Consider the following 16,556-nt stretch of genomic DNA (forward strand, 5'->3'; position numbering starts at 1 on the left):
TGTTCTTCACATAATTTTAAAAATTCTGCATTTCAAAGTTTCTGGCATGTTTCTATTTTTCAGAAGCATCAATTCCATTTGAATAAAAAATCTGCCTGATATTTTGTGCCACAGATACCTAGTCACATTTAATATACCTTACTTCTTTTTTTTAGCTGGCAGCCAATTGTCTTCATGTTACATTACCGTTTTTAAAAATCAGAACTGTTGGGGGAATAAAAAAGAGTATCGGGTAGTTTAAATGGATCTGTTGCTGTCTTCTTGTGTGTGTTCAGCTCGACAAAAGTAGGTTGCCTTGATTCTCAGTAACACTGATGGGGAGGGCATGCATGGCCCTTGGCAATGCAAAGAGAAACGACTTAGCAGAAGAATTAAAATTTGAAGGATTCCAGATTCTGCGTTCAGATATGGACATGGCACTTCCATAGGATTCAGGAGGAACAAGACACCAGCACTTCAGAGCAGAAGTTCACTGCAGACATGGTGGATCGTTGTGTAAAGAACTGGAATTTTTGTATTATGCACATTGCAAGGGCATGCCACTGTGTTCTGAAACTGAGAGAAGAATCCTCAGATTACTGTTTCAGAAACAAACATTTCAATTGTTTTCTCTGTGAGATGTGTTTATCCTTTGGAATGTCAAAGGATTAATATGATTAGATAGAACCACGGAGAAGTGAAAACTACAGTACAAGATTACTTGGACTTAATTTAATATATAGTATTGCACACACAGAAAATATTAATTATGCATTATGCCTGAACGTGGAGAACCCAGAAAGGCTATGGGGCTCTGGAAAAAAGAGTTTTGCCAGTTAGTTACTGTAGGTCATAAGAATAAAACAGTGCCAAAAAACTTAGTTAATGTTTAAATTGCCTTTAGAGGTGGTTTCAGCATCGAAACAGCCCATTTATGTATTTCCAGAAGTGCATTATCTCAGCACAGCTTTGCAACAGCTTTGCTAATGGCAGGCATGCGTCCAGCATGAGTGCACATCTGCTGGCAGACTGATAATTTTCTGGCGTTTTGCCAACATTTCATTAATTAGCCCAAGTGTTCAAGATTTGTTAAAAATCTGTGCTTTTCAAATGGTTCCAAAAAGCTAAAAAGCAAGTAGGGTGGTTTCTTGTTTTACAGCCTTAGCTGTAGTGGTACACGATGAGAAGTACTGTGTGTTTCTGTCCCTCAGAGTATGTTAATACCTGCATATCTCAGATCAATTGGAGGCATAAATAAAGCAACTGTTTCAGAAGTACAAAGTCGCTATAAACTGCAGGCACAGTCCGTTTCAAGACATTTGGCCTGAGGTCCCCAAACACAAAAGGATATTTCTAAAATGTTTTGTCTTAAGCGCTGCCTGCCCCAGCAATGTAGTGCTGTGCTGCTGCTGTTAATGTCACCTTCTGAAAGCACAGGAGAAAAAGTTGGCCAAGATGTCATACTCATTGAAACGGCCACATCGAAATCCATCAGTGGAAGTTCTAGAAATGTCTTGCCTTGCGTGGAAACCTCCAGCACTTTGAAGGTACTTAGCTGCATGAAGTCCTGCTTGCTTAACTTACAGCATTGGGTCTTTCAAGCAGTGGTTTTTAAATAGGAGAGACATCATCTAAAAACATACATAATTATGGATTCTAGATGCTGTTTCTAATTTTATAGTGCACAACTGAAAGAGGAATAGTAAGAAAACCTTCTCCTGGCATAAACTATAGTTTTCTAGATAATTTATATATGCCTTTACACAATAGAATCTGAGATTTGCCTTTGTAGATGCAAAGTATATTTTTTGCTGCTCTGGCCTCCACAGACCTGCGCTAAAAATGAGATTTTATTTCTTTATTTATAAATGTCCAAAGAGATCATCCTGTTTTTATATCAAAACCTCTATGAAAACCTTTAGATAACTCCCTCAGTAATCACAAAGCGAAATTAAGTTTTTGAAGAAAAAATAGAATAACAGATCTGTCGTTAACAAAACAATGAATCAAAGTCAACATTTTGTTTTCAAAAAAATTGTTTTCAAGTCCCTTGCAGGCAGCACGATCCTCATGCCCTCATGTCACTGAGGGGGAACTGAGGGAGGATCACACAACAAGGTTAAATACTTTAATAAAGTTCATTGTGAAAGCCTCAGGGAGATTTTGGAAAGAGATCCAGGTTGTTTAAAGCCTAGTGCTCTGGCTTAGCCACGGGAACATTCTTCTTCTGTAAAGATGCCAACGTGCCAACTTTTTAAAGCAGAATTGCTGTTCCTTTGGCAGAGGGCCAGGAAGGGTGTAGGGATGCTGTCCTGGGCAGACCCTCGGATGGAGCTGAACTGGTGTGACCCCCTGCAGGGGACAGTGCTTGGGGAAAGCCTGGCTTCGTCCCCAGTCATCTTCCAGTAGCTCGCAGCCGAGTGTGCCAGCTGGGAAGCAAGTGATGAACTCTGTAAGGTACAGGTGTTAGATGCTGTAAGTACGAGCTTGCTTTGGGGCTGTCATCTTATTTCAGATGTTTGCTGCTGTCTTTTAGGAGGTTTGTAGTCAAGCTATATGTGTTTGTGACAGAAATAATTAAATAGAAGTGTAAAAATAGGTTGTACTCTCATGGAATACATAAGAAAATGCAAATCGACAGAAACCCCTGTGATGAAGTTTCACTTTGGATTGCAGAGGGTCATGCTTTTTCCTTTTAGTGATAACAGTGTTTTTTCTGCCTGAAAGATGTGCTGAAAAGCCAGAGGGGCCAAGAGTAAGTGCCAGGCATTCTTAGCTCCTCTGAGGAAGGCTCACAGATTTAATTTTCAGGGGGACAGAAGCAGGCAGTGTGAAACTGTCATTTTGTTCAGCTGTGTGTTAAGAATTTATGTGGGGTTAATAAATGGTGTGTAGAAGTTAGTATATAGGCAGAGTATAGTATTACTCTTTTAAGCCTTGCTGATTCATAAACTGTAGTAAGTTTGACTAGTTGCACCTTGTAGTTAACTCTTTCGTAAAAGATTTTAAAAAGACATTTAAAAATAAAAACGAGTATAGCCTATATAAAGAATAAAGCAAAGAGTTTTGGCAGACCAGGTCACATGCTCCAATTTTTACTCACAATTTTATTTTGTAATTAAACTTTGATGGAAGAAATGGAGGAAGGATAGCCGAGTTGGAATTTTAAAGTAGCAGGGTTGTTACTGAGTTTGCCTTTTCTTCTGATTCCTGCTTGATCCACACAATGTTTAGTGTATTTGTCAGTCTTTTTTTCTGCTTGAAAGCAATGGGGCCTCTGTCCTGTGGGCAACTTTCAGTCAGTTTAAAAACAGAAATTGTAGCTATATAAAAATGATGTTAGAAGGGGCGAGTGTCGCTGTTTTTTGGCAACAGTAATGAATATTTTGATCTATTTATTCATACATTGTCTGCAGTTGGTATGAACGGGGTGTACAGGAAATGGTTTATGAGCCAGAAATACTGGTACACAAGAGCACGAGCTCAAGGCTCAGCAAAGGAAAAACAAGAAACAACAAACCCTCACAATAGACTGTCAGCAAATGCGTGCCAAAAAAAAGGGAAACATGTTCCAAAAAGAAACCCTTCAGGCTGGGTTCTTTGCTGGTGCAAACTGATGTCGTTCTGCTGAGACGTAATGTAGTGACCTTAATTTATGCCAGCTCAGGGTCTGTCCCTTCAGCTTCAGGATATGTGCTCTACTTGGTTTCCATGACAAATGCAAGCTTCCCAGCGTCGGTTCGTTGGTGTTGAAGCCCGAATCGTCCTTGTTGTGTTACTCTGTCACAGACAGAAGGCTGTGGATTTCAGTCGTGGGAATACAGCTTTGCTTTCTGCATTTGATACCAGGAACACTTGTGGTTCCACCCTTCCAGTGGAGTTCCGTGGCTTATGATCCTATTTGGAGGAAAGCTTTTTTATTTTTATTTTTACTTTTTCTTTTTTTCATCAGAGGGTTTGTTGGGGAAAACAATATTTGCATGTACTTGGAGATCTCAGAAGGGTGGGCAAACAAAGCACAGATGGCTGTTTGGCCAGAAACAGTGTTTATTCTAGAAGATTTGTTGCCATGATTCAAAGGGAAGATAAAGTAGTCCATGAACCTTCCCCCAGGCATGGCTTTGGTACAGTTTATAGCCCACTTGAAATCTCTTGACTTTGATATCTCACTGATCCAGTTACAAACATCTTCATATAGAGGGTTGGATGCAAAGCAAGATCTCCTCTGGGACCTCTGGTGTGCTACTTCATACAGTATTGTCTCTAGTTTTCCCTTGAAATCTGTCTTCTATAGAAAAAAATAGTGTTGTTCCAGTCCAGTTCTTCATGTGGTTTCTACTGTTCCTGAATAGTTTTTAATAGCTACTTTGATCATCTAAAGGCTAGTTGAAAAAATGCACCTGTGACCAAAGCTTGTCTGTTCTCCCCAAGCACAGAAATTGTTCTAATTAATCCCCTGCCTTTTCTAGCAAGCTCTCTCCCCTTTGTTGTGCTTGCACGCAGAGTACTCTTTAACTGCTGTATTGTGAGGATATAGGCAGAACAAAGTAATTAAGTATTTAATGTGTATTTACTTTTGGAATCTGTTTCCCATCTAAAGAAGGGTTGTCTGCCAAAGGCTTGCATTGCAGGTGACCTGATAAAAGATATTACTTCTAGCTGTAAAACTTGCCCTGCATCAATATGCCTGTGTGCGTGCGCAGGCACATGCCTCTATGTAAGAAGCTCTTCCCACTATTTCGTTTCAAGAACTCTGAAGCCAGCATTTGAAGGCATAAGTTAAACTACAGAGTAATGCAATGACTGTAATAGCGGCATGTAGAAATAAAAAAGAAAAAGCAGTAATATGGTATTGAAGCATAGGATGAGAATAAGCTGAGGCCAGGTTTTAATAAGTTATGGAAGCGTGTATGTTAAGTGTTTCAACTCTGTTGAATCTGAGCCCAGAAAATTAATAATGAAAAATGTGAAGCTGTTGTGGAAAGGAAATTATTTGGATCTAATTTATTGAATTTATCTTGAAGTGTCATGTTTTTGCTGAGGAAAATGATAGCTCAATAAAAATCTTGCTTTCTTTGTAGAACTGTTGCTCCCTTCACTCCACAAATTTGTTTTTTCTACAGGTACTTTTGATACTGTTACTTGAAAGCATAGTGTTTGTTACCTGTTTTAAAGAAAAGGAGTCTCCTGATGTTAATATTGTTTATCTGGATTAGAATTTGGCAATGCCTTCATTAAAGTTCTAAAAGGAATTAATAAGAAAGCAATAATAACATTGCTGTTGATTATAATGTGACTGGTTTTTTTATCTAAACAGATGTGTCCTGAAAGCAGCAGAAATATTAGAGAGGTGCAATGTGCATCATACAATAACAAGCCATTTATGGGTCGATTTTATGAATGGGAACCTTTTGCAGAAGGTAAGGGAAGACAACTTGGTTTTGCATTATTATACGGATTGTGTTTTGGAAAGGCAAATGTGATTTTTATCCAGTGGAAGCATTCAGGCTTTTGCTGTTTGAGTCTTGCTCGTTTTGCTCTGTTTGTCTGCTGCGTTTATTCATGGGCAGACAAGTAGATAATCTCACATCGATATTTTTTACATTTTACAGGAATGAAAGCATCAAAGTCCTACTTTGACTGGTATACCATTTGCTTTGTATACTGTTGCAACGGTATTTCAGTTACTATACTGTCAACTGTCTTCTTTTTTAATTTCTTTACTTAATTTGATGACGAAGGCTCAATATGGCTCCACTTCAGTAATGAGGCTAGATATTTTATATTTTTTTTAATGTCATTTTAGTCTGTGACTCGTGGTCCTTATGCATTCATTTCAGGACTCTCTGGCTGTCTAATCTGTATTTTCTAATGGGATGTTTGACAGTTGGGATGGTGATAACCTGTGCTATGGACTTCCCCAACTGCATGTTGAACTGTTTGTCCAGGAGCACAAAGCAGCAGCAGTAGCTCTAGTTGTGGTCTGCCACCCCTTGAAAGTCCTAATCCTTGGAGGATAAAATCTCAGTCAGTTGGGGGTTACAATATTTCTTCAGAAACATGTATTGTGAAATAGTTATGTATTTTGTTTGTGTCTCTTTAAACAAGAGCTGGGCCCACCTCAGCTGAGATTTGTGATTATTTATGAGGTAGATGATTTATTCTTCAAATATGTCTCTGGATTCAGAGGGATTTAGTTCATTTCTTATTTTTGAAATTAACATTTTAAAATTGTTTTCCACAACATTTCAAAGACCAAGGAGGATTTATGCACAGAGAAACAGGTACACGTACTGTGGACTAGCTGTCTTTATTATTCCGAGGCCATTCTCTCAGTTGTGAATTATTAGTTGGAGAGTACAACGATGACTTTGTTACAACAGACTCTACCTACAGGCTGTGTGTGCTCTGTACCACGTTCTGTGCAATGTCTCCCCTCCAAATGGAGGCACAGTCTCACCTTAAAATTTCAAAATTCAGGATGGAGGCCCATCTGCTTAACCTTTCTAGATTTGAGAAGAACAAAGTAGAAGAGAATTTACCTGTATTTTTAAACTGTCACTTGAATATGGCTTTTATTGCCTTCTATGTAAGTAGCTATGTATAATAGAATGGCACACACTACTTTATGCCATGGCTTTTAGGGTCTTATAGTCAGTGTTTGCAAGGATTTCTCTTTGCCAGAAGACTTCATTTCAAATAAAGGCTGCAGTGTACTATGATTTATCTTTATAGCAATGCCCTGCCTCTGTACATCCTAAAATTTGTGTAGAGGTAAGATTTACCTGATTGTGCGGATCTTCAGTATCGGTGACCTGCTCTGGCACAATGAGTGCTCTGTGTATGTTTTGCTTTCCTTCCCTTCGGTCTTTAACTCGTTGTGCTGTTGCCTTCCCAACTCCAAAAGGGAGGCAAAACAAGAGGTTTGGAAAATGAATTGGAAAGTTTCTTTCATGATGGATGGATTCCTCCTGGTTGTCCTATTTTTATTCCCCCTCCCTTCATCCTCATGGGTTTAGAAGGAGAAAACGGTGATAGCTACTGGTGATTTTTCATTGTTAATAAACTGAGGTCATGCCTATCCTGTGGTATAGAGCCCAACAGTAATTTTTGAACTGAAAGCAGTGAAAAGTGCATCTGCACAGGGCTGCGGCTGGGTGTGCCAGCTGGCAGCCGGCACGTGCTGCTGTCGCTGCATTGCTCGGGGGGGCTGAGGGAACCCCTTGTTGGGCTGCACGGTGTGAACAGCTCTATCTGAGCCAGCTTTCGGGGTTCAGTGCCTTGCTTCATTGCACAAAGGCAAAGTGCTTATTTTGGAACAGTAAAGACCCTCCCAAAGACAGGCTGAAGGAGATACCAGCAGTCCTTGTTCATTCATTTTTCAGGTGACTTAAGGAGTGTTGCATGTGTGTGAAGTTCCTTTTTCCTATACCCAGAAATGGACATTTCCAGGGTGCTTATCATGCTAGCATGCTTTCTGTAGTACCTTTAGATGAGCAGCTTTGATCCACAATTGATGTTACTTATTTTTACAGCTCAACGTGAGTCAGTGCAGACTCAGGCAGGTTCATATCTAACTCCCAGTTGACTGAATGATGTTTGTGTCTCATGTAGTCATGTCTCGGCCCTAGTTTTATCTGTTGTGGGTATAGTAAATACTCGCAGAGCTGTATCTCTTTATCTCAAATTATGAACATTCAGTATATATTATGCTTTTAATTAAAGTCATGTTTGGCATTGTGAAGTTGCCCAAAAGGAAGTTTCAGAGCTGTACAGCTTTGGCACTTTGTACCATGCATTTGGGTAGAAAAAAGAGCTCGGTACCCCAGTAAGCACATGGCTGAAGGCATGTTTTGCAGACAGCATGACTTCTGCAACATGGCCCCAAAGGCTTATGTTTGTATTGATGTAACAGCTTTGATGCATCCCTTTTCAAACTGCTAGTGACAAGACAGCCAATGGTGACAAGCTCAGCCCACCTCCATCTCCTTGCTTCCTACACAGCAGCTTTGACTCGCTGTGCCCTGTGCCAGGAAAGATGACTCAGGGGATCTAAAACATGCCACAGTCATTTTTTTCCCTCCCCTGCATAGCGCAGCTTGCTCCTGATGTTTACGTTGGAATAATAAGGGCAGCTAAACCATAATTTACAGCCCTATCTTGATGGCGAATTAAGTGTAATTATTATTATTTTTTAAAAAACACATATTTTTAGTTTCCCCTTGTTCAGATTGGTGCAGCTGCATTTATAACTCCTGTTTTATCTGCCACAGCTCCAACACAAACTTTTGTCTTTATTAAAACAGCTGTATTAAAAAGACTATAAACCCAATGAATTTAGAGTATTTAATGAAAAAAATCTAGTTTGTGTTGGAGAACCAATAGCATGTAATGACTTCAAGGGCAGGATTTGACAGGAAGGATCCAGTTGTGACTAAGGGAAAATATCACAGTGACATGAACATAAAACCTGTAAAGAAGTTTAAGTCTACAAAAGCAATAAATGTTTTAACTGTTCTGATAAGTGAACTCTTTAATTTGAACTCTTTATTTCAGCTAGCTTTATTTTTATTTGTGAAAAATTCATAACCTGGAGCGTTTGATGTTTTGGTGGCTGTATGAAAAGAATCTATTGAAAGGAGAAAACCTATTGGTTCATTAAAAAAGAGAGCTCAGTGGGAATCCGATCACGGGAGCCTCTCAGTGAAGAATAGCTGCATTTTTTGAGAGGAGGGAGACAACTACAGAACTTTTTGCCAGAAATCCTCTACAAGTTTGAAGTAGAAATAAAGTCCTCTCCAGGAGAATCTCTGTCTGATACTTCATCTTCAGGAGGATACCTGAGCAGTCTTCATGCATCCAAAAATACTTGTCAAATACAGTATTTTCAAATCAATGACTTCAGAAAATCCTGGCCAACTGCAGGCCCTTTTGCTTTCTGTTCTGTTTGATAATGGCAGCCATGGTTTTGTAATAGGCGATATTTTATCTGACAGCCCTTGCCATGGGTTTCTGTTACAGCAGGTAGCATTACCCCTGTGGCCGGCAGGCAGGCGTAGGAGTGGTACTGTGCAAGGAGCGCAGCGTGGCCTTGGCCTTGGTGCTCTGCCCTCTGTGAAGGCCAAGTCTTGCAGGGATGCTCAGCCTCCCCGCCTTCAGCTGCTCTGTGTGGCCACCAGCAAGGGCTGCCCCTGCCTGCCTCGCAGGTGGAAGAGGACCCCGAAGTCTAGGAGGAGCTGTGGTTGCAACTCCGGTGTGTAGAACTTGAAACAGTGGGAAATGTATTCTTTGGGGAGTTGGCATTTTTCTTCCTTTTGAATGTAGCAATTTACAAGCAGAAAAATACTTTAACGTTTGAGCATTTTCTCCTGAGAGACAATTTCACTTTCTTAAAAAACAGAAAAAAAGAGGTTTTTGCAAGTCAAAGCCCGGTCCACTGAAAGCCAGGCATGATTTGCCACTAAAATTTATCGAGGCTTTGTCCCCTTCCCTTATAGTAGAATAAATGCAAATTTTTCATGGAAATTTTTCTGTTTTATTTTTAAAATTTTTTTCATTTTGTTACTTTAGAGGAAAATTTTAATGGGAGGTTTTCTAAAATGTAGACTTGACCAAGTATTTCCTCCAAATGACATTTTTCTTTGTTTTTTATTGAAAACCAGCTCTAGTTTCAGTGCTCCCCTTCCAGCTGAAGGCGCTTGTTTGCAGGGCAGCATGTTCTTTACCTGCATTGCAGTGACAGGGGGAATTCTTGCCATTTCAAACGTATGTGTTATTTTACATGTGTAGCTGTAACTTATGTTAGAGCTCGTTGGAGGCTAGCTAACAAAGTAAAAACCCAAAAAATAATGGGAATGAGGACGTGGCTGAAGGATCATCGTAGCAGTGGCTGTACAGATGATTTAATTTCACTCAGCAGAGTCAAGATGTCTTTGGCTTCAAATACTGTATCAAGCCAGACGAATTTCTAGGAACAGAGCCACGCTCAGATCTTGAAAGCTGTTTAAATAGTTTGTTGCTGGCAGATAGTCGCTGGAAGCTGGAGGCCTGTGTGGAGTGCGTGGCGGGGCTGCGCTCCCTCTGCTCCCCGCCTTGGGGCGGCGAGGGCAGCATCCCCAGGGAGCCGGGCAGGTGACCTCGGGCAGCGAGGGGGAGCGCTGGAAGGCACAGCAGAGTTCCTCTGGTTCCTTCCACTTGCCAGGTCTGGCTTCCTCTTACAAATCTCTGTATTTTCCTATTTGATAGCTGAGATACAGAAGTTGTGCGGAGCCTGTGCGCCACATTGCTCTTTGGAGCAGGGCTCGACTCGGGCTGGGTTTCAAATGAGATAAAAATTCCTGTAGCTGAGCAGTAGTAAAATGTATGAAATGGCACTAATGTCACTGCTGTGTTTTCGGGGGGGGGGGGGGGGAAACAGGTTCCCAGTCTCCCCTAGTACCGTTGTCACCAAACCTAACGACTGATGGGCACCGTAACAAGGGATTCAGAATCAGCTGGAGTTGGAGGCTGACATGTGCTGGGCCTTGTGGCAGGGCAGCTGGGCAGAGTTACCTGGCTTCTGGTTACTTGAAATGTATCAGAACCCAAACTTTGAGTGGCTGTAAGGATACGTGGTTGGCAGGTTTTTCACACTGGACTTCGTGGTATTCTTTCTCTAAAATGACTATGTCAGTGCTCCATCCTGGAGCCTGTGCTGTGTTCAGAAGAGAACTCACGGTAGAGGTAGATCTCTGTCGACATGCTGTAAAATCCTTTCTGAGTTTACTTTTGTTTTAAAATACCTTCTGATAACCTCTAGGCATAGAGGTCTCCCAGCTTACGGCTGTGAAAAATATAAGCTCTGAAGAAAATGAAATTTGTAAGTTCCACAGGTGTCTAGCAAATACTGCAACTTGTATACTTTGTGTCAGGTAAGAGGCATTTCTGATTTAGGCTGAATTCATTTTTGGTATTAGGATGGAGACTGGAGACTAATGCAGGGCTGCGACATTTTTTTTATTTTTTATTTTCTTTCTGGATATGTAACTGCAGATTTCAATCATTTTGAATGTCAAAATAGCTTCTCATAACAGACCAAATTGTTGTGGCTTAACTTAAGCCACATTGTTAAGCTGTTAAGAAACTTCTCCAGTCTGCTGGTATTTGATGACCCTGAAGGCACTGAATGAGTTCTGATTAATATGATTTAAGTAATTATGAAATGGAAGAAAAGCCTAATTGATCTTTTAAAAATCCTGAGAGGTGCAAGTAGCATAATGCACTTCTGGAATCAAGTACCCAGAAGTCAGAGAGGGCTGGCTTCAGAGAGTGGCTGTAGGGAGCACAGTTAGCAGGGCAGCGAAGGCACTGCCTACATACAGATCCTAGACAACCAGTTTTGCTGGTTTTTCTGTTTTGTTGATGTTTCAGGGTTTGGGAGGCTTTGTTTAGACAAGGGTATGTCGGCTTGTGAGGAAACCATTTATTCAGTTCCGAAGTGTCATCAGTAAGATGTTTTGTGGAGCATTTTCCAATCGGTTGATCAGCAGCATTCATCCACCAGGACTAGGGAACATCAGGACATCCCTTCTTGGGAGTGTCTGCTAAATGAATATCACCATTTTGACTAGTAATACTTCTCTTGTCAGCTTTCTGGATGTTGCTTGTCAGTTTTCTGTTATTACATGTGACTATCTCTATACAGCTAGCAAATACGCATCAATAATTTTACAGTAAGTTTTGGGGCCAGATATAAATGTGGCCTATTGTGTGTTGTATGACATTGCAAACCAGTTAATATTCTGGCCAACCGAGGATGTATTATACTTGTTTTGGTGGCATGTTATTAGTGCAAACATTCATTCAGTGACCATTGTTGGATTTCATGACGTCTTAATATAAAACCATTCTAGAAGCATTGTAAAGTTTGATATATATATAGAAACTTTACATTTGTGTCATCTTTTTTCAGTTAACTGGAAGTGGAGCTTCAGTTTAGAGCAATTAGGAGCGTTCACCCTTGCATGAGGGTGGTAAGGTAGGCCCTGGGGTATGTTCCTGGAATGCTAGAGGAGCACAGTCCTTGAGGAGCAAAGGTAACGGAGTCCCCGTTCATGAACTCTTGGCCTTTCCTGATCTGTAACTGCCGGTTCCCTGTGGCTCAGGATATGCTGCGCTGAACTGGTGTGCTCTTAGCTTTGTGTGCAGTGCTGCAGGCAACCTAATATTTTTCACCCAAAGGACAAGAAGTAGTCTTTCTGTTTTATTTATACTTTCTCAAGTAAGTTACTTCTAGTGAACATACAGATGTTTGAGTATATACACACTATCAAGAAGTAATCCAGCTGTGCTCCAGTTCATCCAGCTGCAAGGTATTATATTCAGTGAGGCAGCTGCTTGAAGTCTTCATTTCTGATCACAATAGACCATACTTCTCTGCTTCATTTTTTTTTTCTTTTTCCCCTCCACCTGTTAGAAATCTTCTTGATTGCTTTTCTTCCATTTTCTGGCTCGTTGTTCTTGAAGGTTGTATTTTAATTGCATGCACTGTATTTTCTGTAACTTTTTTTTTCCATTCCTATTTTGTGTGAAATGCGGTAGCCAGATTCATCAAAGAGGTGATAGACAGAGTTTGACGAGGTTTGAAATGTAATGCGTAGATGGTGTTTGTATTTGTTGATTAGCTACGACTCAAAACTGCACACCCCTAACGATAGGTAATAACAGAATATAGGTAGTAACAGAATTGACATTCTTACATTTCATCACAAAAAACCCAAAGGGATTATTACCACCTGATTTTTTCCTTGTTTGTAGTACGTGTGTAGAAAAAACCCAGGAGCTGGTCTCAGTTCCCTCCTGAAAAGCAAAAGTCCAAGTCTATGTCTATCAATTAAAACGTGTTAAACAACTCTGATATCAAATTCCCATCTAAACACTGTTCACATGTGCATTTCAGATGAACTTTTCCTCAGTGTTATAATCTAGCATGATTTGAGATTTAGGAAATAAATTTTGAAAAATCTGGTGAAAACTTTATCCTGTTTTGTATTTTATGAGAATTGATGGCTTCAGGTCTTCAACTACTGCATGAGTTGACACATGAAAGTAAGTAACATTAAACTGAATGGTAAGCTAGTAGCAGATTAGTTTAAGACAAGACATCCTGAAGCGTATAGCTGAAATTATTGACAGGAGCTTAAGCACTATAGGCATACAATTCCTCTTGAATTCTGATGAAATATGAGCTCTGATTTCCTCTAGACTCATTGGAAATCCTGTCCAAGACGGTGAAGTATCCATTTTTCACACATTACTGAAAATTCTGTTTTATTGTTAACCAAAATCTCTTTGTAATGTTGCTCACTTACGAGACTAGATTTTATTCAAATGCAGTAGAACAGGAAGTTCATTTATACTATGTCCCTTTTCCTGCCCCCCCCCCCCCCCCCCCCCCTTTATTTCTTCCCAATTTGTGAATGGATCACAAGAGAAAACAGATGGAAGTTTGCAAAGTTTTAAAAGTATGGCTGTGCTAAAGTATCTGAGGCATTTCTTTGACTTCATCAATAAATCCGCTTCCTGAACATCTGTTGTGTTGAGCTTGACCTGGAAATTGTAAATATCCTGTGTATTACTGAAATATGTAACTACTTCTATAGAAAGCTTTAATAAAAAAATATTCTTAGATACTTACATATATGGAAACCTAATGCTTCCTCATGGCAACTTAACTTTTATAGTTATTCTTCCTCTATAATTTTAGTAATACAGGTCTTGATTTGCATTTGTAAGAAGCTTAACTGTATCAGAGCCTGGCTTTTACCTGGGATTCTGTGCTTTGTTACAATTCAAATAATAATGCAAACATATTTTTAACTTTAATTTTAAGCAGGGACCATACTCTGATGTGTGAAGTCACCCATTTCCCTACAATAGGTCTCACACACCACGTGTTGTTGTGTTCCTAGTTCATTGTGCATACCTTAATTTCTCCACTTTTTTTCTTGCTATTTGGAGGGGGAAATGGTTTAAGAGGGATGAGAGCAAGAAGATCTGGGTGTTTATAGATGGACACCTGGATGAGCCTCAAGAATTGGGAAGGGTTGTTAGTGCCTTTAGGAAAATGGGAAATAACATCCATCGAAAGTTATCATTCAGCAGTAAACTCGGTATACTTCAAAGTGGACTTGAACGTTAAACCATGTAAACAGAATGTATTTTTAAGAAGGCAGAAAAGTGAGAGAAAGGAGGTGGGCTGCTATGCCATATCTGTCCTAATTGTACAGGGTTTAGATCAATGTAGCCTAGCTTTGCTGTAGAGAGGCATCTTCTGTATCCAGGTGACCAATATTTACTGCTGTGTTTTAGAGTACCTGGCCTGCCTAGTTGCATTAATTGTGAGTTGTATAAACACCTCAGGAAGAATTTTGCCCTCATTTCAAAGCATGCTTCTAGTTCCCTTGGTGGGAGCAGAAAGTTAGGGACAGACATTGTGGCTTTCAAGCTCAGATTTAGAAACAGAATTGTATCCAGGTTGTGTGGTAATGAAGATTGTTAGGCTAGAATAGAATGTAGAAGCAAGGTTTGATTTTTACAAAGCACGTGTGGAAATGAGTGGTATAGATCCTATTAAGCCTGCTCTGATACAATTTGTATTTACTCCCTCCGCTTGCTATCAATAGCGAGACCTCTGTGGGTTCAGGTGAGGATTCGTGTCTGCAGCATCAACAGATTACCTGACGCTGTGCAAGCATCTCTCAGAAACGCTGTGCAAATGGAGACACTCATGACTTGAACTGAAGTGTAAGTGCAGATCTAGAGTAAGTGCTTTGGGATGCTTTAGTCTTTTTCAAGATGGTATTGTCATTTTTTTACTCCTGTCATCTGTGGGAAAAGTCCTCCATTAAGCTTCAGAGCCAAAATATCACTCAAAAAATTTGCCTGTGCCGTTGGATCAAAGTCTTTCCCTTCCCTTGGCTTCTTTATAGCAAAACACTAGTGTAAAGAGGGTATCCTGTCCTTATTCCCACACCTCTTTTGCGATACAAAAAATGAATCTTAGTCTGAATTCTTCTAAATATGTTCTTTCTAGTGGCATACTCCTTTTATAGTGGACAAACAGGCTCGGATGCTCTGAACAGGTGTATCTTACAGCTTTACAAGGAAACTATTTTTTGTAAGTTTTATGGTTGTAGTCCTAGCAGTCCTTGTCATGCAGATTTGCACAACCATTTCTTGTAGTATAATGCACTAGAACAGGGGAAAACATAGGGCGCTCAGCATTGTGCAGGTGTGCACTTCTTGCACAAACCCCATGATCCTCCCATGCCACCCAAATCCATGGGAACAGTCTGGAGAATAAAATAAAGCTGCAAGGTCAAGAGTGTGCAGTCATTTTAACATGTTACAGGTTAACTTCGGGGACTATTGAATAAATGAGGAAACAAGCAAAGGATTATCAACAAGTGTTCCATCTTTGTTGTTAAATGTATGGAGTATTTATTCAACACTTTTCTTGTACATTTTTTTTTGATATCAAGTATATATTCTTTATTTTAAATACTTTCTTCTGTGCAGTGTTGGGTCGGTTAACCTTGAAGGCAAAATTGGAAAATGCCTGGTGAATATTCTTTTCATGTTTAAAAAGAAACGACCAATGAGACATAGGGAGAAAATAGATAAAGTGAGTGTGGTTAAGTAGAAAAGAGGCTCCCTACTAAAAAATACTTACCAAGCTGTCTTAGACTTTTAAAATTACTCTCTTTGCCTCAATTTATGTGTGGATATATTTTTTGTTGATTCAGTTACGCATTTCAAAAGATTAAATAGTTTCATAATATTTTCCATGTGTTTGATTTCAAAAAAGCTTTCATGTTTATCTGCTCCGGTCAACAGGGATGGTCCTAGTGTGGTGCTGCATGTGTAGCAGGCTGCGGAGCTCCCAGGCGGCTTGCTGCTGTAGTTAAAGGAAGGCAATATAAATACAAATTTTTATAGGTCCTAATGGTCCAAGAAAGGTTGAGGCTAGTGGGAGTTTTCTCCATTCACTTCAGTTTGGGTGATGTCATTTAGAAGAAAATTTACCATGTAACTAAAAAAGTGAACAGAACTGAGGTCTGATCCTGCAAAACTTTGCAGGCTGATGATATCCAGATCTGTGTGTATTCGGAGAATTGGTATGTACCTCGTTCCATGCAGACTCAGGACCTCACTAGAAATTTTCAATTTCTTCGAAAAACAATGACTTGGTTCAAGAAGCTCACCTGTGGTACCTACTCTGTTCAGAGGCTCAAGGATCTTTTGCTGAGTCCGTGCCCGGTTCTGTAGGGTGAGTGTACAGGCAGGGACTCGGAAAGCAGCGGCACATAAACATGGGATTCGGAGTTTTCTTTCATTCTGTGAAGAATTACAAGTATGCGAAGAAGGGGTTTTAGGACCATTCAGACACCAAATTACTTCCAAATTACTTCACTGCTCCCCAGAAAGTCTCTGTCTTTTGTTTTACTGTATGTGTTCCTGAGCAATTAAAATTGTGGCCTCTAGATGAAACATTTATTCTGCTTCTGAACCTTTTAAGTATGAACAGTTCTCCTAAA

General features: G+C 40.0%; 1 protein-coding gene across 1 annotated transcript in view; it reads left to right on the forward strand.

Annotated features, from left to right (window-relative positions):
* Positions 1 to 16,556, forward strand: part of THSD4 (thrombospondin type 1 domain containing 4) — a 319,742-nt gene that overhangs the window by 72,613 nt on the left and 230,573 nt on the right. Inside the window, exon 6 of the mRNA XM_055790923.1 lies at positions 5,297 to 5,399. Coding sequence (XP_055646898.1) covers positions 5,297 to 5,399 — 103 coding nt within the window. The remainder of the gene's footprint in view (positions 1 to 5,296; positions 5,400 to 16,556) is intronic.

Source organism: Falco peregrinus, chromosome 1 (genome assembly GCF_023634155.1).
Source record: "Falco peregrinus isolate bFalPer1 chromosome 1, bFalPer1.pri, whole genome shotgun sequence".
NCBI lineage: Eukaryota > Metazoa > Chordata > Aves > Falconiformes > Falconidae > Falco > Falco peregrinus.